Source organism: Colletotrichum higginsianum, chromosome 10, assembly GCF_001672515.1.
Source record: "Colletotrichum higginsianum IMI 349063 chromosome 10, whole genome shotgun sequence".
NCBI classification, from domain to species: domain Eukaryota; kingdom Fungi; phylum Ascomycota; class Sordariomycetes; order Glomerellales; family Glomerellaceae; genus Colletotrichum; species Colletotrichum higginsianum.
The window spans coordinates 377,273-401,123 of NC_030962.1; the positions used below are offsets into that span (position 1 = coordinate 377,273).

Sequence of the window (23,851 nt, forward strand, 5' to 3'; positions counted from 1 at the left end):
GCCATCGTGGTGTGAGTCTCGCCTAGCCCCTCGATATACCAACCGTGAACGCTGAGAAATGTCTTCAGCCAAGCACCAGCGTAGATGATGCAGTCTCTGTGATTAGTTGAGCCAAGGGGCGAGAAGCCTTCTTTTCCAGATGCTGATGATGTACGCTGCAGTGGCGCATGGCCATCGGGGATCATCGCCGGGACGGATTCATCCCATCGGTGCAACAGTCAGAATTACCCCGGCTTCCGCGATTCAGACGCAAGGAACCCCAGCCTAATGAGCCCTACCAACCTTCCCCATTCCGTCCCTCCCTTACCTTATCCCCAGGGTCGGCACACTGCCGACGGCCGAAGCGAGCGGACGAGGATTCTTATCGTGTTCTTTGCAGCCTCGGTCTTGTGCCCTGTTGACTTAAGAGTCCTCTCTGTTTCGTCGACCCGAGTCATCCGTCGACTCATCAGCCCATATGTGGGATTTATTCATTTTTGACTGTGAAGAATGTTTAAGGAACGAGCCAACAAAGAGTTGTTGGGCTGGAAGTAGCAGAGGCCAGAACAGACGCCTGCAACACAAGCTACACGAAAACAAAGCACGACGACATCACAAGCACTCGTTGACTGAGTCAAGTCAACGCCTTACCCGTGCCGCAGCAAGGAAGATCTACATACCGAGCTAGGGCATAGTGGTGCGAGTCGCACTATTTACATCACCGGACGGGTGTTTCACTGTGTTCTGGAGCCCCTGTTGACAATCCTACGGGCTATTTTTCAACTCACAACCTCGGAGCTCACGCGGTCCAACTCGAGATGACAAACAACGCACGTTGGCCACCTATCCTTGCGATCTTGCGTGGGCCGTGTAATCTACCCGGAGGGTTTATAACTGATTACAACCATCGTCTCAACGCTCGTCTCTTGATGTCCTGCGCCTACGGCTGTGTCTCGAGAGCCATTGGCTTAAGCCGTTCTATAAATCATTGAGGGCTCGGTATAAGTCGTGTCGCATCAAGGCGAGGGCGGCTTTAAGACCCGATGTCAAGTTGTTAGACAAAATGCTTCCTCCAATCAGTCATGCCACCACGTATTAGTCTTCACGGCGAAACTGGTCCATCATCGAAGGTCGGTATGAACGCCAGGCAACTTCAGACAGATGTTTTCGGAACTTTACGCTGAAATAATTCCCGTACGGATAGGAGCTCATGCATTCATTACCAGGTTCCTCAATCCGTCACAGCCTGCTGCAATTCAATGTTATCCGGTGAAAGTGAGAGTTGTCGCAGACTAATTTCCACGGGAACTTCGCAGGTCGTAGGTTTCAACAGTGCTCAGAAGACCTCCAGGCATTGGGACGTGACGTGATCCGCCGCACATAATCCAAGTCTTTGAAGCGAAAGGCTAGATGATGCACTTTAATCCCAGTTTCACCAGTATATATGATCCAGATGAGTTCGGCGGCCTGCCGACTTGTTGACATGGAGGAACGGCGACAGCAGGGACGGTGGCCGGGTCACTCCAGCAACTCAACGAAACTCTAATGCTTCGGACGATATTGCTCAAACGCGTTCGTCTGAAGCTTATGAGCCATAGAACAGGCGGCCAAGAAAGTCAAAAGAGGAATCAACTCGGCCCCTGAGCAGTTCCCAAACCGCGGTTCAATCAATTGCCTGCACGCGGGTGTTGTCAACACTCTACCTCGGCCATGATCTTCAGGGAACGGCCCTGGCGGCGGGGGGAAGATTCCGAGGCAAGCCCGGTACTATATCTGAGGGCTACCAACAAGTTCGGCACTTGTGTCTTTACAAAAATTACATGGAGCCAACTTGGCACCCTAAGCCTAGGTTCGACAGGCAGTCTAAAGAACTCCCAGAACCCAAGGGCCTCCCAAGTGTTCCAACTGCACAGCCGGGTCGACGGCGCTCTTGATCAATTTGACGATTAGTAATGAGAAAATCAATCCTGTGACTGAAACAGAGAGGAGCTGCTCCTGAAAAAGCTGACTCTATGTGCAGTCAATCTAGCTCGAGGAAGGGTTTTCGGGGTCTTGCAAACAGCACATTGTCCTGCCAGCTACGGTATACCGCAGCTGGGGCCACCATTTCCTCTTGGTGAGGCAAAGATTAGTATTCAAGAAATCCTGGAACAAAAGAGCATTGGTCGAGGCTCTCCGACATGAGTGTTGTTTCACCAGCCACTCGATGAAGAGGCTCGCTTGCAACTCGAGAGAGGTTCTTTACGGTTCAAGGGAGTAAAGCGAAAGAAGCGACCAAACAAGGACATCAAGAAACACGGTTGGATCGCAGGCGACAACTTACCAACGCCGTCAGTCTTTCTGCAAGTTTAACAGAAATCACACCTAGCCCAACTAGGTACCGTCAGGGGGGGGACGCTCAACCCTTCTGAAGACGGGGAACAGCAAGACAACCCGATAGGAAAAACGTGAAGATGGCCTGGTTCGTGAATTGAAAGAATGGTACATATGAAAACGTTTTCGGCGTTTGGCCTATTTCTCTCTACACACATCATCTCTACATCTTGATGAGTATCTTATCCAGAACCACAACTCTCACATCATAATTCTCTCTCCTCCTTTTTCTCCTCCTCTTTCTCCTCCTCTTTTCTCTCCTCAAAACATCCCCTTGGTCGGCTCGGGAAGACCGGCCGCGATGGCGGACCCCGGCGTGGCAGCCTCCATCTCCTCCTCGACGTCCGCGACGGCCGTGGCGAAGGCCTCGGCCGTCCTGGGCATGGACGGCGTGGGCAGCTGCCCGAGCGCCGAGAAGTCGAGGCCGTCGCTCGGCAGCAAGTCGACGTACTCGTCGCCGTCCTCGTCGACGAAGACCTCCCTCTCGTTGCCGTCCTCGTCGACAAACACCTTGCCCTCCTCGTTGCCGTCCTCGTCGACAAAGACCTGTCTCCTCCGGTGCTGGTGCTGGCCCGGCTCGGCGTCGCACTCGTCCTGGGGTCGCCCTTGCGCCGCGCACATCTCCGTGCCTTCGTCGTCAGCAGAACCGCCGAGCTCGCGCGGGGCGATGATGGGCCGGCCGTCCATCGCGCGAACCTTGGTGAGGCCGCGGGTCAGGGCCGCCGGCGGGGCGTTGTGGTAGGCGGCGGTGAACTGCTGGGCGCCCGGGTTCTTGGCGTACCAGGCGTCGTTGGTGAGGAGGGCGTAGCCCGGGTCGTTGGGCCGCAGCATGCTCGGCCAGCACGGGTTGTCCCACAGGCCGTCGTCCTTGGCCGGCGTCTGCTCCCAGTGGTTGATCTCGAAGACGGCGTTGGGGATGGTGACCTTGAGGCTGGTGGTGTACGTGGTCGTGCCGCCCTTGACGCTGCTGCCGACCTTGCTGTTCTTGTCCGTCGTGACGTGTTTCTCGTTGATCTTCTCGAGGCCGGGCAGCTTGTTCTCGTAGCCGTCGTTCTTCTCGCAGAACTGCTTCCACATGCCGCCGGCCCCCCTGTTCTCCGCGGCGGGGATGAGCCGGACCATCTGGCCCTCGGTGGCCTTGAACCGGATCTCGCCCGCCTTGTTCTTCTTCCCCGTGTTGATGGCTCCCCAGAAGTGGCGCGGGGGGAACTCGTCTCTGTCGCAGCTGTCGTGCTCGGTCCATTCCTGCCCCCAGTCCCAGTGGTGCTGCGCCAGTCGGGGCATGTTGAAGCCCTGGCGTGTCTGTCTCGGCCAGAAGCCCCAGCGGTCGGTGGCGAGCCCGTCTCTTCCGGTCTCCGACGTCGCCCAGCACGTCCAACGGACCATGTCAGGCGTGTTGGAGTGGACGCTCATGACGGAGCTGTAGTGGTAGCAGGCCTGGGACCACTCCTTCTTGCAGGTGACGCCCGGCGTGGTCAGCACGGTCTCGATCTTGGTCGTGGTCGTCTCGTGCTCCGTCGTGGGACAGTTGTTCTTGTTGTTATTGTTGGCGGCTCGCTTGCCGACCCAGGCCTGGTGGCTCTCGAGGACGACGTCGCGCGTCTCGAGGTAAGAATGGCCCAGGTCTCTCTTGAACTTGCACGCGTTGGGCTCCTTATCGTCGTCCTTGTCCCCCTCCTTGCGGCAGTTACCGACGACCTTCTGCAGCGAGTCGTCGTGCTTCCTGAACGTCGTGCCCATCTTGCTGACGCCCGCCTTGGTCTGCGCTCTCCTGGCGGAGCCCAGGTCGATGAAGTCCCTCGGCTTCTTGATGCGGCCGGCGCTCAGCAGCGCCATGATGGCCATGCCCGCGTTGGACGGGTCGCCGGCGATCTCGGCGATGCTGAAGGCCGTGTTGCCGACCAGCCCTCCGAGGGCGATCATGCGGGCGACGGTCGCCGCCCCGGCGGCCATGGCGGCGAACTCTCCCACAAAGGGGATGAAGAACAGCAGGGCCGAGATGATGTTGAGGATCAGGGCCTCCTTCTCCTCCTTGATGATCTCGCCGCCCTTCTTCTTGGCCTCCTCCATGGACGTGATGGCCTGCGCCAGCAGGAAGATGGGCACCGACAGCACCTGGAGCACGTCGCCGTTGCCGCCGTCCCAGATGCCGGCGACCACGTCGAAGAAGCGCGCCGAGATGCTCGTGCGGATCTCGTCCAGGTTCTTCTTGACGTCCTTGATGATGTCCTTGGGGTCCGGGATGTCAAAGTCGGACTTGAGCTGGGGGTACCCCGAGATGGAGAGGATCAGCGACGGGACGCAGGGCTGCGGCGTCATGCCGACGGGCGGCGGGCAGTTCTTGATGACCTCGTTCGGGTCCGTGTTGTACTTGAACGTCCCGAACTCGACCCATTCCTGGATGACGCCCGTCTCCTTCTCGACGGCGTCCCAGAAGCCGTCCTCGTCCCGCAGCGTGAGCTTGATGATGTTCATGCCCGTGACGGCGAAGTGGCCCTTCATGTCGGAACAGGGGCCCGTCCAGTCCCCTGAATGGGTCACCCCGTCCGCCTTGATGTCGCAGTCGAAGTAGTCCCGGTACTTGCCGTCGTGCCAGCTGGTGAACTTGGCCATGGCCTGCTTGGCCGAGTCCTTCATGACGCGCCGGTAGGCGGCAAAGTTCTTGTCGTAGCCGTTGTCGACGTCGTCGTAGTTGGACAACGACTTGTCGAGCATCCTCTCGAGGATGTTGATGGCGAGCACGGGCTTGCAGTCGTCGGACACGTCGCCGTCGTTGGCGAGCGCCTCGAGGTCGGTGTACGTCTTGCTCAGGGGACAGTTGCGGCCGCCCGAGAGGTTCGAGTCGTCGCTGTCGCCGCTGCCGATGCCGCTGTCGCCGTAGTCCTTGTCCAGGTCGACGGCCCAGTCCGAGACGCCGCCGAAGTTGAGGCCCTTGTACTTGTCGATGCGCCCCTTCTTCGTGTCGTCGTTCATCCAGGCCACCCACTCGGTGCCCTTGTAGACGACAATGTCCGAGTCCGAGTCCTTGTCGTGCCACTCGCTCGCGTCCAGGAGGTCCTTGTTCCAGAGAATCTCGCGGATCTCGGCCGACGAGATGTACCCCGACGTGTCTGTGCAGGGACCGGGCATGGCGTCCGACTGGCTCCTGGTGCCGGTGAAGGTGCATTCGGGTCCCGTGCAGCCCTCCTCCGACATGTGGAAGCTCCGTCCGTAGCTCGCAATGCCCACGAAGACCTTGTGGGAAGGGACGCCGGCCTTGGTGATCATGGCAAGCGACGTCTTGGTCTCGGTCATGTTGATGTGCGAACGGAGACAGTCGCCTCCGGGACAGCCCGGGCTCGACCACTTGTTGCCGTGATCCCACTGTCCGTGGAGATCGTACGACATGTAGACGATGTAGTCGACGACCTCGCCGATCTCCTTGATGGGGAACTGCTTGAGGTACCAGTACGAGGCGGGCGCCGCGATCGAGACGGACTTGTTGCCCAACCTGCGCTTGACCATCTTCAGGAACTCGAGATAGTCCTTGCCCTCGTTGGGGTTGGCGCTCGGGTCAATATCCGGAATATCGGGAGCGGAGGGGTACTCCCAGTCAAAGTCGATGCCGTCGAGCCCGTTGTCGTTGACGAACTGGACCACGTTCGCCGCAAAGGTGGCTCGGTTGGCCGGCAGAACGGCGTCGCGGAGGATGTGGACGGTGTCGCCCTCGGCGGAGAAGGCCCACCCGCCCAGGGACACGATGCGCTTGATGCCCGTCATCTTCTTCATCAGGTCGAACTGCGTCTGCAGCTTGCTCGTGTCGATCTTGAAGTCGCCCGGGGTGACGTCCGGGAAGGAGAAGTGGATGTGGGTGTACTTCTTGGTGTCGACGCTCGTGACGTCCATGTGCAGGCAGGGCCGGTTCTTGTTCCAGGCCTCGAAGTAGGCAATGTGCGAGAAGCTGGCCGGGCCCTTGTCGTTGTTGGTGATCTCCATGCCGCAGTTGGAGATGCAGCCGTTCTTGCCGGGCTGCGACGTGCCCGGCGCCCCCGTGTCGGCCGGGGCCAGGGTGCAGAAGTCGCTGTCCATGCCGCATTGGCCCCAGACGTTGCAGCAGACGTTGAGCGGGCACGGGTTCATGTCCGTGAGGTTCTTGCTGCCGCGAGGCTCTCCGTCGGGCTTCTGAGGGCCGCAGAGCGCGTTGGAGATGGGGTTGGGCATGGGAGGCTCGCCCTTGGACAGACAGATCTTCTGTCCCGGCTGGAGGTTCTTGCAGCCGGCGAAACCCCACGTGTTCTTGTTGAAGTCCTCGATATCCTTGACCGTGAGGTAGTTCGCGTCGGCATAGTCCCAGCACCCGAACCCTTTGTCGATGTCGATGGCATGGCAGTTCCCGTTGGCGTCGGGCTTTGGTCGGACTGCAATGATATGCTCAGTGGTTAGCCTCTGTGCGAGAAACATCACGTATGATTACTTGAGTTGGCTTGGGATGTCGTCGACTTACAGTCTGGAAGGTCGCCCGGAGAGCAGCAGACATGCTGTCTGGGCTTGAGCGTACTGCAGAGGTTCTTGGTGCCGCTGTTGTACTTGTCGAACTGCGTGGCGCTGATGCCGCAACGCTTGGCCAGCGCTCCGCAATCATCGCCTGAAATGACTTCTTCGGCACGGCAATCGGCCCTTCGGTGCAGGGTGTGGAGAGCCCCGCTTCCGGAGACGGCGGTCGAGTTGCTGAGATTGTCTGTTCCGTTGGTCGGTAAAGAGCTCTTGATGGACCAGAGCTCGACCTCGACGCCCGTCCACTCGGCCGTGAGATCCGGGCTCCTGAGGCACTTTGCGTCCTTCCAGTCAGACAGGGCCTCCTGGACAGAGGTCATGTTTCCCTGGAGATCAGCAACGACGCCGACTCTCCAGACGGAGGGCCGGACCGTCTGGCAGTTGGTGGCGGCAAAGCGGCCGGCCTCGTAGAACTCCTTGGTCTTGACTTTGCGGGCGAGCTTTTCCACAAAGGGAGCGGCGCTCTTCTTGTCAACTGCCGAGCCGACAAAGAGACCGGCGATGGACTCGCGGACCTTTGCAAACATGATGGCGGTCCCGCAGTTGTCCGCGGCGTCCAAGTGTCCTTGGAGAGTCTCGATTGCCAAGGCGGTGTCGTTGATGCTTCCGTCAACAGGGCTGCTGTCGTCGGGAAGCCATTCGTGGTAGAAGATGCTTGTCTGGTTCGGGGTCTTGTGCATGTCCGAGGCGCATGTCGACTTGATGTTGTCGCTCAGAGAGCGCTTTTCGGGGGCCCCAAAGGTGAAGGGGACGGGGACGAAGTCATCAGTCTTGACCGTAGACTCTTCAGATGCCGTACAGGCCCGGAACGTGATGTGCTTGTCTGGGTCGTTGACTCTGGTTTCGAGCATGGTATCGAAAAGCATGGGCTGATCGCAGCGTTTCAACGCTTTGGCTCCATGGAGATAGGTCCAGTTGAGAGGGTTCGGTCCAGAAATGGTGCACCGGACCGGACACGGGTTGACAGGGCTGGCCTCATTCCGGGCAAAGGCACTGCTCGCGAGGCACAGCAGTCCAATGCCGGCCGAAAGCGAGGGCCGCCACATTGTTTTAAAAGAGAGACGAAGAAGATGCCGGTGTTACCATGCAAAAGGAGATTGAGAGATAGGGGATGAGCACATGAGTGGATGGATGAAACAATGATTGAATGAATGACTAGCTGACTGAATGAACGACAGACTGACGGACAGACTGGCGAACAGACAGGCAGACTGAACGATTGACTGAGTGAATGAATGAGTGAACGACTGGATGAAAAAAAAAGTGTTTCCATGAAAGACAAAAGACAGTCCAGGGACAGGCAAGGTAGATAAACGATGTTGGCTATTCGGCCCAGGTACAGGTCAACAGCTCCGATGATCAGGCGAGCAAAAGGGGCCGTACACACAGTGACTCGGGTTTCCAAGGGCAAACTGATGGGCTTGATCTCAGACCACCTTACCGAGGTGCACAAAATCGACGCTGGTGATGGATCAAACTCCGATTCTACTTCTGCCTGAGTCGACATCGGCTGAGTCCTGCCCCCTGTCGTCGGGTCCACGTCCATGTCGATATCCATGTGCTCGACATTGGCGGGTAATTACACAACGGTTCCGGGCACCGGCTAGTGCTTACTGCAGGTAGGCATCGAGAATTTTGCCATGGACTACTGCGCCAGCGCCGTGATGAACGGCTCGAGAATAATGTTCTCGTTGACAGTTGGCACACCAATGTTCGCAGGCAGATTTTGACTCAGCCCGCCTTCCTAGGAAGCACCGGAACCTAGATCTTAGTCGAAGGATCGTTGCCAAGATCAGAGTACAGGGTCTGGAATGCGTTTGTCCGTGAGCCCCCCGACGGACACATCCAACTTGGGGTGGTAATTCCGGATGTATCCCAGATGTATCCGCGTCTCCTGGATCATCAGTGTTGCATACATCGTACTCCATCCTCGGGCGACTAGGGGGGTCGTCGTGAAATTGAGAGGTGTTATCCTATTGGTCCATCCACTCACTCACCTTGGGGGTGCGGTTGGCCCCCATTCTCGCTTAGGGCGGGGCAAGCCACTAACATCACTACGGTTTACTGGCCTCAAGCACTGGGCCAATTGCAAGATTCAAAAACAGCACAAAACCGGGGGCGAAGTGGGCCGTAGTGGATCGTGCGGGTAGAAGGGTCCAGCCGCGATCAACTAGCCCAATTAGGCAAATTGTAGGGGTGTGTGGCGTGAGCCTAATCATGTAAGGTACCTTAGTTCCTTAAGGTAAGCACCAGTGAGGCAACAAGCGACAGTGCCCTGGACCGCTGCTGTAAGGTACACTGCAGCGCTGAGGCGGAGCTCGGTTGGTGCTTCGATGTTGAAGAAGCAAGGGTAAGATATGGCCTTTTCGAGCCGACGAAAAAGAGATTCTTGCCTCCTTGGGCCCTGGGCTACGACAACCTGCAGGGCTAACATGAATGAATCCTCTCAGCTTACCAACCCCAGTGTACGCAGACATGGTATCCAAAGTACCTTACATGGCTTTCCAGGTTGGCACAGACTCGAGTATGACCGTGGCATGATATTGTGCGAATCTCAGTACTGGCCTGGCCTGACCGGTAAAGTCTGGACCAGGCAGGTTCATCGCCGGACACGCCGGCCAAGAGCGTGAATTTCAGGCACTCACTCGTCTCGGACATTCTCCAGGCCAAGAGATGAGACCTCCTGTTCGGTAATTTTCCCTACGGTCAAGGCAGCAAGTAGGATTTGGACGGACCATGTGAGGGGTTTCCCCGTTGACCTCGGGAAATGACTTGAGTCCTCGCCCCTCGATGCTCGACGAACTCAGAAAATCCCCTGGCTCCCGCGTCTTCTCCACCTCTTTCTCCGGTCAGTTTCTGTTCAACCCGCCCTCTCTTCAGTCAGACTCCTGGCAGCAACCATCACTGGTCAGAGACAAGGCTGCATTCCTTTGTTACAAGAAAGTTTAGACGACAATCCTGATTCCTGAGACGACAACACAAGCCCAACAAAACATCAACAACATCGAAAGCAAACGACAGCAGCATGAGGCTTCCAACCTTCCTGCTCCTGGCCCTGGCCCCGCTGCCTCTCCTGGCCGATCTCAACGCCTACGAGATCCTCATGTTCTTTGACATGTACCGCTCCGACTATGACCAGAACGGCTCCGACTGCAAGATCGCCAAGGGTTGCAAGGACTGCGACTTTGAGGGGTTCATCCTCCACATTGACCGTCTGAAGACTCTCTCCGGCGTGAGCGGCCGCATCTCAGACATGATGAACCCCGGGCTCAGCGAGATCGAGGAGTGGCGAGAGAGGAACGACCTCGTCTATGACGCCAAGAAGCTCCTCGGCGGCCTCTGGCGCGACGGGGACGACAGCGCCCGGCCGGGACACCCGACCGTCATCGAGCGCCTCGTGGACAGGATGACGGTGCTCCGCGAGACGGCGGAGCCCAGCCGGCTGGGCAAGATCACGGCCGCCATGGAGTACGCCCACTACAGCCGGCGGCGGGCCCAGGCGGACGACATGGTCACCTTCATCAACGGCCGCCTCTCGAGCAAGCGGCTGGGCTCGTCCAAGACGCAGACCATCTCCTTCCTCGGCGGCCAGTTCGCCGAGTTCGACTCCCAGGCCACCATCGAGTCCGTCCAGCTGACCAAGAGGGGCGCCATGCGCGACGAGATCGTGGCCATCGCGCGGGACATCAACAGCGGCTCTGTCTCCTCCACCAGCGCCTCCAAGAGGAGGGATCTCGAGGGGTTTCATCAGCTTTCCAAGCGGGAATTCGGCGACGGCATGGTCGTCATGTCCCTTCAGAGGGGCTTGGACACGCTGAAAATGCCCGCCAGGAAGAAGTGTTAAGCCCCGTAGACTGTAGTTTGTCACTGTAAGCACTGAGAGTGGGTGCGCCCGGTTTTCGGAGGGGTATAGAGGATGATGAATCGCTGTAGCTCACTTGCTGGGGCCGAAGAATCCATAGGCAGAAGCAGCAGATTGTACAATTGAAACCTGATGGATTCATTCTGGCCCAATGTCCTCGGATCCGAACATCGGGAGGGCGAAGTACCCCCCCATCCCCACTCCCACCTATGCCACGGAGAGAATCGGTTCACTTACACGTGTTGGTACCTTACCTTAGTCTCGTGCCACACTCGTCCTAGAACCATCTCGCTTAGAAGAGGATGGATGCAGGCAGCAAACCTGTCCAGCAGTTTAGTTTAGTCGTAAGAACAATTCACGCATATGCACGTTGCGAAAAAATTCCTCTCTTCTCTCGCCACCGCGATGGATTTAAACCCTTGTTCACGATTCCACACGATGCGGCCGATAATCTGACTGGTTACATCGGCCGGGCAGGGGAACGTTTGGCGGCACAGGCGGGTAGGACTCACTCGCTCGCTCACTCACTCACTCACTGCAGAAGTGCAGACAGGGATCAAGACGGCCAGCCTTACAAGCCCAGCCGGTTGGATTAACCGCAATAAGATAACCAAAGTACTTTGAGGGATATCCGCCGGGAGAGTACTAACCTTAAGAATAAGCATGCCAAGATCGGACCCGCCGGCTAACGGCCAAATACACGCTCAATCCACTCCTTGACGACTAACAGTCAGTTCAGGAGGGGTCGATAGTGGATAGGGGGCGTGTTCTGTGTAAGCCAGGAGCTTAACCTGACTAGGTAGGTAGGTAGGTAGGCTCAGCTGGAGATTCTCCCAACCGTTCGGTCCGAGTTTCCTTTCTTTTTTCTCTCTCTTTTCTCCATCTCAACATCTGATGAGAGAGCCCCCTCCCCCCCCTCGGTCAAGTGCCTTCCGACCCCCTTGCACACTCATCAGACAGGGGGAGGGGGTTTGCAAAGCGGCGCGTCCCGCTTCCTTCGGCGTATAGCCTCACCTGCTGCCTGCTGCCTGTTAGTTTCCATGTCCGGAAATGAGCGCTCGGGCGGGCAAAGATCCAAAGGTTCTCCGAAAGCGAGCGTGCCGCGGCTCGGACATCTCATCTCATCTCTGCTCGCACGATGAGGTCGATTTCTTCTATTTTTTTTCTCTTTTGGTGGTGTGAGGATTTGTTTGCAGGAGGATGTGGCACCATGTCGAGTGTTGAGTCCTGCTTCATGAATAGATAAAAGGCGTCTGGTATCCCGAGTGACTGGTTACGACTCTCTCAGATCATCAAGTGCAGATCCATCACTCTCTCCTGGGTACTCTCTCGTTCGAGCTCCCGTCCTCTCCTTTGATCTCTTCTCCCCACTTCTAGTCATTCTTTTACTGTCCAACATGACAGTTCCCATGCTCAAGCAACTGGCCGCTGCCGCCGTCGTGGCGCAGTTCCTCGGCCTGGCTTCGGCTGCCGCCCTTCCCCTCCAGGCCAGAGACGGCGCCGAGCCCGGCCTGCCGCACGCCTCCGATACCACGTCGTACTGCTCGTGGTGGGCCGACTACGACGGATCGCAGACTTGTCAAGAGGTTCTCGACTTCAACTGGATCGACTTGAAGAGCTTCCGTCGCTGGGTACGTAATTGTCAACTGCACGTCTCTCAGGGACAAGGAACACAAGCAGGCCCCCCGTCAGTGAAGAGCGTTCTTCTCAACTTACACTGATCACTCCTCTCAGAACCCTTCCGTTGGACCCGACTGCTCCGGCATCAAGGCCGGCAACAGCTACTGTGTCGAGGCCTACAACGAGCCTACGCCGCCTCCCGAGGCGGAGGAGACGACCACTACCAAGGCCGTCGTCACCACCACCGCTGCTCCCACCTCCACCAAAGCTCCCACCACCATCATCACCACCACCACCACCACTTCCGCCGGTAGCGGCGTCGAAACCCCCGAGCCCGTGCAGGGCGGCATCGTCAAGAACTGCAACAAGTTCCACTTTGTCGCCTCTGGTGACTCGTGTGCCGCCATTGCCCAGAAATACGGCCTCACCGTTGCCCAGTTCGCCTCCTTCAACGGCCTCAACGGCGGATGCACCAACCTCTGGGGCGACACATACGCCTGCGTCGGTCTGATCGGCGGCAACCCGGCACAGACGACCGCCCCGGCCCAGACGACGACTGCTCCCAGCAACGGCGTCCAGACCCCCGAGCCCGTCCACAACGGGATTGTTGGCAACTGCAACAAGTTCTACATGGTGAAGAGCGGCGACTCTTGCGCTTCCATTGCCCAGAAGAACAGCATCCGCACTGCGGATGTTGTCTCCTGGAACGGCCTCAACAGCGGCTGCACCAACCTCTGGCTCGATACGTATGCCTGCGTCGGTCTTGTCGGTGGCAACCCTGCGCCCCCGGCCACCACCACCAAGACGGCCGGCAACGGTGTTCAGACCCCCGAGCCGGTCCACAACGGTATCGTTGGCAACTGCAACAAGTTCTACATGGTCAAGAGCGGTGACTCTTGCGCCTCGATCGCCCAGAAGAACAGTATCCGTACTGCCGACGTTGTCTCTTGGAATGGTCTGAACAGCGGCTGCACCAACCTCTGGCTGGACACGTACGCCTGTGTTGGTCTTGTCGGTGGTAGCCCGACCGTCCCGCAGACCACGACGACGACCAAGGCCGGCAACGGCATCCAGACGCCGCAGCCCGTCCACACCGGCATCGCCAGCAACTGCAACAAGTTCTACATGGTCAAGAGCGGCGACTCCTGCGCCTCCATCGCCCAGAAGAACAGCATCCGCACCGCCGACGTGGTCTCCTGGAACGGCCTCAACAGCGGCTGCACGAACCTCTGGCTCGACACGTACGCCTGCATCGGCGTCGTCGGCGGCTCCCCGACCGTCCCGCAGCCCGCGACGACCACCAAGGCCGGCAACGGCATCCAGACGCCGCAGCCGACGCAGCCCGGCATCGCCGCCAACTGCGACAAGTTCCACTTCGTCAGCGACGGCGACACGTGCGCCAAGATCGCAAGCGCCAACGGCATCAGCGCCGCGCAGTTCGCCCAGTGGAACGGCCTCAACAGCGGCTGCTCCAACCTCTGGGGCAGCGCCTACGCCTGCGTCCGCGTCGTCGGCACCCCGACCAGCCCGGGCAACGGCGGCGGCGGCGCCGTCCAGACGCCCCAGCCCACCCAGGGCAGCATCGTCGCCGGCTGCAAGCTGTTCGAGTTCGTCCGCTCTGGCGACACCTGCGACGCCGTCGCCAAGCGCCGCGGCGTCACGGTCAAGCAGCTGACCACCTGGAACCCGTCCATCGGCAGCGACTGCACCAAGCTCTGGGCCAACGCCTACGCCTGCGTCGGTGTTTAAAACGGTGCGGTGTTTACATCAACTAAAAATGGTGAAAGGGGTGACGGGTGACGGAATCGGAATCCAACTCGTGGTATATAATAGACCAGGAAGGGCTTTGACAGGTGACTGTCATGTAGCACGGGGGAGGTAATGTTTTCCTAAGTTACCTAGGCTGTAAATGCCACAAAAGATAAATAATGTCAAATACAACCAATCCGTTTGTCTCATGTGTATCCTCATCGAGTCATCAAGTGAAAATCTTCACAATTTTTCCTATTGATACTGCTGTCTATTGACGAATCATCTAGACATGTGTGCCTACAGCATGTTCACTCCTCCGCATCGTTGCCCTGGTCGAGCAGATTCTCAAACCTGGTCCGGTCCCAGTCGTGCCCCTCGCCGTCGCCGGGCCAGCCCGCCTTCTTCATCTTCCTGGCGATCTTGTTGTGGCTGAAGTCGTCTTCGGGGTCCGAGTCGGAATCGGGCTCGGACTCGTACTCCCAGTTCATGTTCCTCCTCATCACGGACATGTACTCGGGCCCGAGGCCGATCCAGCTGAGCTCGCGGTACCGCTCCTTGCAGAGCTCGAAGAAGTCGGCGGGCTCGTACACGTTGAACCCGGCGAGCCGCCACTCGTTGGCCGGGTCGCCGCCGAACCGCTCCTTTAGGGTGCCGTTCAGCGCGGGCGCGTGCTCGTCGTGCTGCCCGTCCGCGTCGCCCCAGTAGACGTAGCCGTCGTCGGTGTCCAGGATGACCTCGTAGCCGTTCCGGCCCGGGGAGATGGCGATGGCGGCGCACGAGGGCGGGATCGGCGGGTCCTGGCCCGTGATGGGCGCGGCGATGCCTTCAATGCGGCCCTCGCGGATCTTCTTCTGCAAGTCCCCGCTGCGGTAGTCGGTGACGGGCGTGTCTTTCATGAGGAACGGCGCCAGGCTGCTGTCGCCCTCACGGTAGTTGACGTAGGGGATATGGCGGAGGAGGTCAATGACGGTGTCGTTCCTCTTGAGGGCGGCCAGGGTTTCCTGGTTGATCGAGGGCCAGCCGCCGGCGGGGGCCTGCACGACGGTGGCGTTCCAGAAGACGCGGTTACAGAAGTTGTAGTAGTCCGTCAAGAGACGCACGAACTCGTCTCGATCGTACGCCATGATGAGGAGTCGGCGGCTGTTGCAAGTACAGGTATTTGAAAGATGATTGAAGAGGCCTGGGAGAGGTATGGTATGGACATTGATCGTGAAGAGAGGCGATGGGGCTCTTATAGGTTATTGGATGACATGTGGATTGCGCTAGGTTATATCCCTGTTGCGAGATGGAGGGGGAGTGAGCCACTCCCTCCCTCCTTGTGTCTTTCTTCCAGGCACCTGGACACCCTGTAATACACACACACCTTCCTCCTACGCCTTTCCTCAAGTAGACACCCCGATCCTTGTTGACCTCTTCCTCCAATAAGACATGCAGAAGTCGATCGTTCGTTCTTGTGGATGATAATTACACACGAACTGGTTCCGGAGGCCTAGACTGCGGGCATTGTGGCGACTACTGAGGCTGTACTTACTGATGTGGATTGGCACTAATATTTGAGTCCCCCTGCGAATACCATCCTGCGGGTTTATGTTGATAAAAGTTCGATTCTCTTACACCACCATCAATCCTTACGCTGTAACTCACAACTCGATCATCTTTTATCATTCTTCTTCTCTCTGGGAGGTGCCAAAAACAGAGTCACTTTCACAGGATAGAAAAGAGATTGTAGTGTAATTTGTTAGCGTTTTCATCAATCTGCACTCGGAGTTCCAGCACCAAGGTGCAAGACTGAGGATGTCCTGAGCTTCGACAGTAAATGGAACAGAGGACACGATTTCGGAAGTTTCCAGTTTAAATTGTTCCAATGGGACTACTGACCGAGTAGCAGCAGGTCCTTAATAAAGAGCATCCTCCTAGAACAACACCGCAATATAGCAGGAGTAGCAGGTCCTAGGAGGTCAAGTAATCTCTACTCACCCTTGAACTTAAAGGTCCTTAACAACAAGTTGATCCTACACACTTATAAAGCAAGAACACAATATGACTAACATGCACGCGCGTGCCCAGGTGGATCTAACACGAAAGGCTGCATCATACTGATCGCATCTATAGACTGAGCAGGTGTTCTACAAGTAAGATAGTTGAAATAGGAGAAGGCATCGAAAGATTACATTTGTAGCTAGGCATATGATGTTTTACAAATTTGCCGCTTTCTCTGAGTATTCGACCAATGATAGGTGATCTATACCTGTGACAGCTGGCTCATCTAGCGAAAGAGCAACACTTTGAATGTTATTTCATCAGGGAGAATATTGAGGGCATCATACTATTCAGTATAAAAGTGCTGTCTGTAAACCTACTAGTGTTACATTGTCCGGAAACCCTGAAGAAGGAATGCAACATAAAGGGCGTGCCTTCGCCTTGAAATACTTAGTCATAGAAACCCTTAGGAAACTCCCTTGACAAATCCAAGGTTGTGGTGCATTACACATTTCTGTACGTCATCAATCCAGACAACAAATCTTGAGCATCCAAAAAACGAAGCACCATGTCGCTCAGTATTGCCACAAAAAAGAAGAATATCAGAAGGGACTGTCAACTTCGTTCTTGCAAAAGGGCTTAAGAACGGTGCCGAAAAACGCGCCAGCAATTCCATGGATAGCCCCAGCTACTGCCGATGCAGCATCAGCAACTTTCTCACAACTATCTGTCACCCGTTAGTTTGAGGCTATCGAGACACTGTTCCTGAGATATGAATGCGAGGAGTTGTTTATAGTGAGCAAGAGGTAGGGAACAGCACGATGCTCACCTCCTTCGGCCGCCTCCAAGCTGACTTTAACACTCATCCAGCTCTTGGGTTCTTCATCTTCGAATACAGTGACGTCGACGAAGTTAGGAAACTGGGTCATCTTGCAAGTGCCTGATAGTGGTTGCAAGGAACCGACGACTCTGCCAGACCACTTCTTGTCTTTGATCTCAATGTTCGCTGGTTCTTCCGTCCTGGCAGTCTTCATGATGGCCTCGATGAGTTTCTTCCTTTCGTCCTCGTCGTACCATCGCCCCTCGGCCTTGATAGTGATTTCGGTCTTATCCGGGTTCTCGTGGCCTGACGTCCAGCTGACTTCACGAGATCATCGGGTGCCCTCATCGCAAGCGTTACTGCCCTTGGCGCAGAGCTCCTCGAGGCCCTTAAAGGTGTAGTGAACCGACGCGTCGCAGCCGTACTCGATCTTGGTTTTGCCATAGGTGACCCTGGTCTCAACTTTCTTTGCGCGCTTGACGGAGAGGCCCCGGGAGTCCGTTCCCTGGTGGCCATCGGCGATGGCTAGGCTTCGGTCAGCTACTGGAGACGCTTGCACCACGAATGCTGTCAGGATCAGGGCGACGATAGTTGTTTTCATGGTGGAAATGTTGCTTCCGAGGGTTTTTCTTTGCAACTCAAATTGCGACGCCAGATAAAAGGGCTGGACTCGTAAGTAAGATATCAGATTGGTTTTATCGTGGAGATGGTCTTCAAACTAACAATCGAGTTTAAGAAGTCTGGTCAACCTATATATACTCGAGGGACAACAGTGATGTATGTCGTGAGGCTTGTGGACTTCATCATTAGTTGCTGCACAGCCCCGTGTCGTGGAATGATCGTCTCCGTATCCTGGCGCAAAGTAGCTATCCAGCCTTGACTGTCTGATGTCATTCTGTACCAACTGCTTGCCGTGAAGACGTCATTCATGTCACATTGTATCCGTTCCACATATAGGTGCACAGCTGGACCCGTGTCTTGCATAGCATAGGGGAAGATCTAACAAGAAGTCCTAATATACTTACTGTCGAGTTGTTTAATGGTGTCTGAGCCCGTCTCTGTTACACTGCAGCGTTTCTGCCTAACAGGCGTTCGAATTGTAAGAACTGGACGTGGCTTGGGGACTTGTCTCTAGTCGCCTGCCAAGGGCAATGCCCCTTTTGGTGCGTCACACAACCAATGTCTCAGCGGCAAAACTAGAGGATCTTGATAGAAACATCTGCTCCATCGGAGGTTTAGTCGCACAACACTCGCACCGTAGTGCAAAGGCACACAATACTCCCCAAGGAAGCGACTCCATGTAACTGTTCCGAGAGTCGAGGCTGGGGACGATGCTTGGATAGTCTTTTCTTATACTGCCGTCTTGAGTACCCTCCAGCCTGTTGGTTTGTAGTTCGACCTAAGACCCTTTGTAATTCATGGTTGTTAATACGGACGCTCTGGGCGTCATCTTGAGCGCCAATGACACGAACGTTCCTAGTTCACAAGGCAGACTGTGGCTCCTACGAACTACCCTAATAACCGCAGCAAGGCTACATATCTACTTTTCCCCACTCGGCTCTACTTTGCCTAGCAGAAGAACACAGTGCTGCAGATACACTAGTATCAGTAAGAATACCCTTATTTTAAGGTAGCTGGGAAGTAACAGGACATGGATGCGCCGATGTTGCTGGTGCGCCTGATTGGGGAATCCCGTCAGAGTCGCCTGAAAGATGTGCTTCAAGACATGGGTCACTGATAGGGCTCTTCTTATTTTTTTTTTGTGCATGTGTGTGTGGAAGAGTAGGTAACTACGTCTCCGTCATATTCTGTCTCCCTTCTTCTCTTTTCCTGTAGAAGCTATCCCGGCAGCCCTATGAATGTGTTTGAGTTGCTGACTGACTTGCAAGAAAAGCGCGAAGCCCCTAGGCCGCAGCATGCTGGACTCTGCCCGTTTCCAGTACTAGAGACATAGGCTCTTACTGGCTGCTGCCTCAAGGAGATTTTCGAAAGCTTGGTCGGTCCTGTTGAGTGAAGCGTTGGACATCACTTAGGTATTTAGAGTTGGGGGCAAGGGCCTTGGGGGCACTGTGTGCGGTTTGTAAGAGGACCGCTAGAAGAACACTGCAAAAAGCGGAGGGGACGGCAGAACTTACGCATTGAGGGTCGCATCGACCTGGAGTTCTTGAACAGCAGTCAGCTCCAGAAGGAGGAACGAATTGCCTTCGCGGAACTATCTCAGGCCCCTGGTTCTTTGCTGCCACATTGGGGATTGCCAGGGCAAGAGAAGCGAAGACAGTGAGAAGAAGTATTTTGAACTGCATTGTGGCGGAAGTGTCTGATATACCGGGCAAGGCAGACAAAAGTCGTAAAGTAGTAGTTTTGTCAGAATTGATGAACGTAGTATTTAACAGTTCCATCAATCCATAGTCAGGGCATACATGCTGCCTATATATACATTTCCTTACCTGCTCACGACGCTTCAATCTCGTTATTCACTTCCTTGACATAATACATGACCTTCCTTTTTTTTTACTGCTCATCTAGAGAGAAAAAGGCCTAGTTAATAGCAAGCAATTTATTAGACTTCACAATAACGAGAACGAGCATGCATCTTGTATACAGAAAACCTTGAATGAGTCGGGGGACGCCGATTCCAGCAGGTTGCCTCAAAACCTTGTTTTAGTACAGAATACCGAATAGGGCTCTCGTATACAGCCACTCAGAGTCAAAAGTCCAGGATACTGCCTATGTGCTATGCATTAGAAAGGCGCCGTTCTTCTAGGTTTTTGCCCGTCTCTCAGTACTGGAAGGCGCGGTCGGTTTTGCAAACGGGCATCTGGACGAGCCAGGGGGTGTTGATATACAGACAGATCATTCAGTTTCAAATTTTGGGCTTCCTTCTCGCTCCGTAAAGTTGACGAGTTTGTGTTCCTTGGCGCGCCCTGGATCATTTTGCTGTTAGCGATGATGCCTGTGAGGGCACCGACGTGCCCTTGTTTGCCGTTGAAGAGTTGCTTGAGGCAAAAGTTCGTTCTGTAGCCTTCAATGATGATGGGAAGGGGGGTAAGGTCAGATGTGCCCATTGCGTGATCAGGCAAGAATGAAGGCGTCGGCGCTGGGAGCTGCCACAGAGTTCGCGGCACCTCGGACAACGAATTTTTGGAACAGTGTGATCCTTACCTGGGCACTCAGCAAGTGGGTTCGGACCTTTGAACCTCTCGTCAAGATCGGAAGCTTCCATGCTCTTGACCACATCCTTGTCGATCCTGATCCAGCAAGGGTTCGCGGTCATTGTCAGAGAAGGAATGGCTAACACCGCGTGGGTAGAAGCCTCTTTGCGGCCTGAACTAGACAAAAAAGGAACCTCGCACGTTTTGCCCGTCACCTTGATGACATGTCCCCGATTGAAACACTCCTCTTCGCTGGCCTTAATAACGATAACGTAGGCTTTTCGATCACTTCTCTTGACCTCGAAGTCGACCAAGAAGTTGGCGCTGCTGTTTCGGGCAATTATCAATCCGTCAACTTCTCATCACATCCAGACCAGGACGGCTTCCAGACTCGCCGGATGGATCACGCGCTGTCGACCTTCCGGTAGGCTCAGAGGAAGTGGGGCTTGCTGCCGTTCTCCTCGAATTCAACCGATCTCAGCACCTTGTGAGTGTCGTCGAACATGTTCTAGTCGAATTCGCTGCTAAATATCTGGAATCAGGTGCCAGGCTCGCTACTGTGTGGTGACGTAAGACCGATGAAAGCGGTAGCTTTGCTGCAGGAGAGGTACAATGTCGTTAACAAAGCAGAGGTATCTCTAAATACATGTGCGTCTGAAGTAGTTGCCTTTGAAAAGATATTTGCATGGAACTATTAAATAAACAAATGAAAAGAGAAATCCGCCTCTTTACCTCTATAAGTAATTAGAATTAACTTTAGCTGCTGAGGCATGATTTACTGCCATCCGTTCCAAAGCATAGGTGCATGATCAGCTGTATCACCCCGTTTGTATGAAAACCTGACCACCCGGTCTCTCACCTCTTGTGCTACCTTGCCTTTGGAGAACTTGATGCTATCCTGCGACATCCAACTGGCAATGATACCAGCAACTAATGGCGTAGCAAACGAAGTCCCATCAGCTTGGCGCAGTCTCGTCAAATCCTTTGGCTTGCTTATATCCCCACAGTAAACACCTTCCCCAAGCGCCCAAGTAGTGACTAACTTGCCCCGCTGGCTAAAGTATGACATTCTGCCTTGGCTGTCAGTCGATCCCACGACCACAATAGGAAACTCCTGAGACATGGCTGCCGGCAGCATGTTTGGCTCGATTTGGCCTTGATGCGCAAAATTGCCAGCGCTACATACAATAGGCACATCCAACTTGATAATTTGCCCGACGAGACGGCGGTGCGTAGAAAACAGAGACTTGATCTGCTGTTTTGTTGCTCCTTTCTCAGGAAAAAGTTGGATAGACGTAGTGATGATGGCTTTGCCTTGTAGCCGATTCTTCTTGATGTCGTCACGGATAGACTCATACGCCTTGAATACGGAGAACGTTTCTAGGCCGGGGCGCACCAGGACAAGATTAGCTTGGCTTGCTGGGCCTGTCGTCTTGCCTGCGACTTTGGTGGCAACACAGGTTCCGTGCTGAGTCAAACTCTTTTTGCGGCGCTCGTTTGTAAGCAGTGACTCGTCTGCGTCTATTTGTCGACGCGTGACGCTGCTGTACGGGGGGAAGAGCTCTTTGTGAAACATGACGGCGTCAAATTCGAGGATATAAACGGTGATTCCAGCGCCCGCAGAGTCTTCGGAGACGTAATTTTCCACTAAATCCTGGCCGGGTGGTGTCGAAGCCATGCGTAGATCTAACATGTCGTTATCAGCGATCGGGGTCCTTGAAACTGTAGCACGCTTTGCTCTAGAGGGTTTGATTGAGCTGTGGCGGAGATTGGTGTCGAGTTCTGGATCTGGATTGAAGACAGTTGGCTTATTGACTTGGGTGGCAAAGACGACGGGGTGGTTTTCGACCTCGTTGAGCTGTTCTGATGTTAAAGACGCACGCCAGGAAAACGGGCTGTCTCCGCCGTCGTCAATGATCGTTTCGATGTTGGAGATACCTGCGAGCTTCTCAAGAGTCTGATGAAAGACATCGAGGTCTCCTTTGGCGGCTTCCTCTTTGGGATAAATGATGTACTCTGCGAGTCCAGGATCGCGGCGACGCAGTTGGGCAGTGCTTGACCAAGAGAAGATGACAAGCCACAAAAGTAGATGGAAGTATGTCATCTTAGCCACCAAATCGTAGGCGTGCGTGGCTGACTTGATGGCCTAGTAAGGAGGTCTGGATAAAAACAAAACCAAAAAGAAATCAAGAAAGAAAGAAAGAAAAAAGGAAGCAACTGAAAAACATAGGCTGATGTAATCCGGATGGCTAACTAATCAGGCGTCTGATGACACTTTTAAACCTTCTAATCAGGTACATATCGCCGAAATCTAGCTAGCCTTTGCCTGTCTCGAACCATAGGAATCTAGATTTATCTGTCGAATGCCTTTGCCACACCTTTAACCACTTAAGCACAGAGTCAGGGTTGCATAGAGCTGGGCTCATAACTGTAGTAAGCACCATACGTCTAGGAATAAGAGAGTGAATAGTAGTTGATCTTTTTAAGATCTATTCTACACGATGGTTCAGGTTGAAAACCCCGTAAGATCGGTCACGTGTCACCTTCGCGTGACTCGTGCCATTCAACGAGACCTACGAAGCAGTTCTGCTTCACGACAGCTGATGTGCTCCTTACAACTACGAAAATCATGCGTAAAAGGCTGGTTGAAGACCGCGTAAGTTGACATTTTCACTGCTGCTACATTGTACTTTAAACACTAGCAAACATTGCATTTGTTGGTTGTGGAACGCCACGATACGGTGTGAAAATACCCTAGTCGTACCCATTTCGGCGGTTCTCGTTTGACACAACGTATCCCCCTACCTTAGAATAGATTTGTATGCAAGGGCAGCTAGTATATCTGTACAGCACTTGCTACATGGTAGATATATTTAGAAACCTACATGGCTAACTGTTTCCAGGTGGACGCTGCCACGCAGCACTAGTTGGTCTTGCGTTGTTTCCCTTGCGGTCAACTAAAAGAGTGCTAAGGGTCAGCGTAGAGACCCCTTCCCTTTGCTATCGTCGAGTCTCGCGCAAACAGCATCCTAGCCATCATGGACGGCATCGGTTTCGGGGCGCTTTCGGCTTTGCACCAGAACGGAACCACTGATTGCTAGAAGAGCCATCTTGTAACGACCCTACAAAGTTCGCAGGACAATGCAGCCACTGTAGCCGTTGGAGCAAGTCATTGATGCATATACGGGCCAAGCAACAGAACTAATCACGCTGCGTGCCCTGGCGTGGGACTAATAGGCTATTAACACCTAAATATTGTGTAAAAACTCGACTAGTAAGCAAAATTTGTCTAGGTAAGTTTCCCAGGATAATGTAATGCAGTTGTATAGTTTAGACTGTTTTCTGTATAATAACCTTTCAAGCAGGTGTATTAGTCCTCTGAATTTGTATCCTAGTTTAACTATGCTAGTACGGCGCTACACTAACTAAACATAGAATGCAATTACTTCTAAAGTTAGCTACTCTGAATTTTCCTTTAAGGAAAGCTACGTTGGTAGAGTGCGCCAAGTCTCAAGAACGGTGTTAAATGCTTGCGAACTACGCAAGCCTTACCCAAGCAGTAATGAGAACCAGAGTTCGGAGAGGTAGCTTAAGATAAGGAGGCAGTTAGTTCCCAAATACAACCCTCAGGGCGTCAGCATCGCGCTGAGAGGGACTTAAAATTGCGAAGGGCATGTTGGGGCTATCGATAGGGCCTGTCCCTGGTTCATACAGGAAGAGAGAATAGTAATCACGTAGGGTTGGAAACTCTGCCATTTGGTAGTTGCATGACCACCACCT

The 23,851-nt window shown here is 54.7% G+C and overlaps 6 protein-coding genes across 6 annotated transcripts; 2 read left to right on the forward strand and 4 right to left on the reverse strand.

Moving 5' to 3' along the window:
• Positions 1–2,613: 2,613 nt before the first annotated feature.
• Positions 2,614–7,931, reverse strand: CH63R_13562 (Chitinase; the record flags this gene model as incomplete). The annotated part of the gene is made up of 2 exons (XM_018308536.1): positions 2,614–6,749; positions 6,836–7,931. 2 exons carry the CDS (start codon positions 7,929–7,931, stop codon positions 2,614–2,616), a joined length of 5,232 nt encoding a protein of 1,743 aa, XP_018150854.1.
• A 1,979-nt stretch (positions 7,932–9,910) lies between these two features.
• Positions 9,911–10,729, forward strand: CH63R_13563 (Metalloendopeptidase; the record flags this gene model as incomplete). The annotated part of the gene is made up of 1 exon (XM_018308537.1): positions 9,911–10,729. The coding sequence occupies one exon, from the start codon at positions 9,911–9,913 to the stop codon at positions 10,727–10,729; it is 819 nt and encodes a 272-aa protein (XP_018150855.1).
• Positions 10,730–12,144: 1,415 nt separating this feature from the next.
• Positions 12,145–14,116, forward strand: CH63R_13564 (LysM domain-containing protein; the record flags this gene model as incomplete). The annotated part of the gene is made up of 2 exons (XM_018308538.1): positions 12,145–12,378; positions 12,482–14,116. 2 exons carry the CDS (start codon positions 12,145–12,147, stop codon positions 14,114–14,116), a joined length of 1,869 nt encoding a protein of 622 aa, XP_018150856.1.
• Positions 14,117–14,427: 311 nt separating this feature from the next.
• On the reverse strand, positions 14,428–15,243 carry CH63R_13565 (uncharacterized protein; the record flags this gene model as incomplete). Its single annotated transcript, XM_018308539.1, has 1 exon — positions 14,428–15,243. The coding sequence occupies one exon, from the start codon at positions 15,241–15,243 to the stop codon at positions 14,428–14,430; it is 816 nt and encodes a 271-aa protein (XP_018150857.1).
• Positions 15,244–16,701: 1,458 nt separating this feature from the next.
• On the reverse strand, positions 16,702–17,520 carry CH63R_13566 (uncharacterized protein; the record flags this gene model as incomplete). Its single annotated transcript, XM_018308540.1, has 3 exons — positions 16,702–16,790; positions 16,929–17,240; positions 17,280–17,520. 3 exons carry the CDS (start codon positions 17,518–17,520, stop codon positions 16,702–16,704), a joined length of 642 nt encoding a protein of 213 aa, XP_018150858.1.
• A 2,981-nt stretch (positions 17,521–20,501) lies between these two features.
• On the reverse strand, positions 20,502–22,175 carry CH63R_13567 (Exo-beta-glucanase; the record flags this gene model as incomplete). The annotated part of the gene is made up of 2 exons (XM_018308541.1): positions 20,502–20,579; positions 21,258–22,175. The coding sequence occupies 2 exons, from the start codon at positions 22,173–22,175 to the stop codon at positions 20,502–20,504; spliced, it is 996 nt and encodes a 331-aa protein (XP_018150859.1).
• Between the last annotated feature and the right edge of the window lie 1,676 nt (positions 22,176–23,851).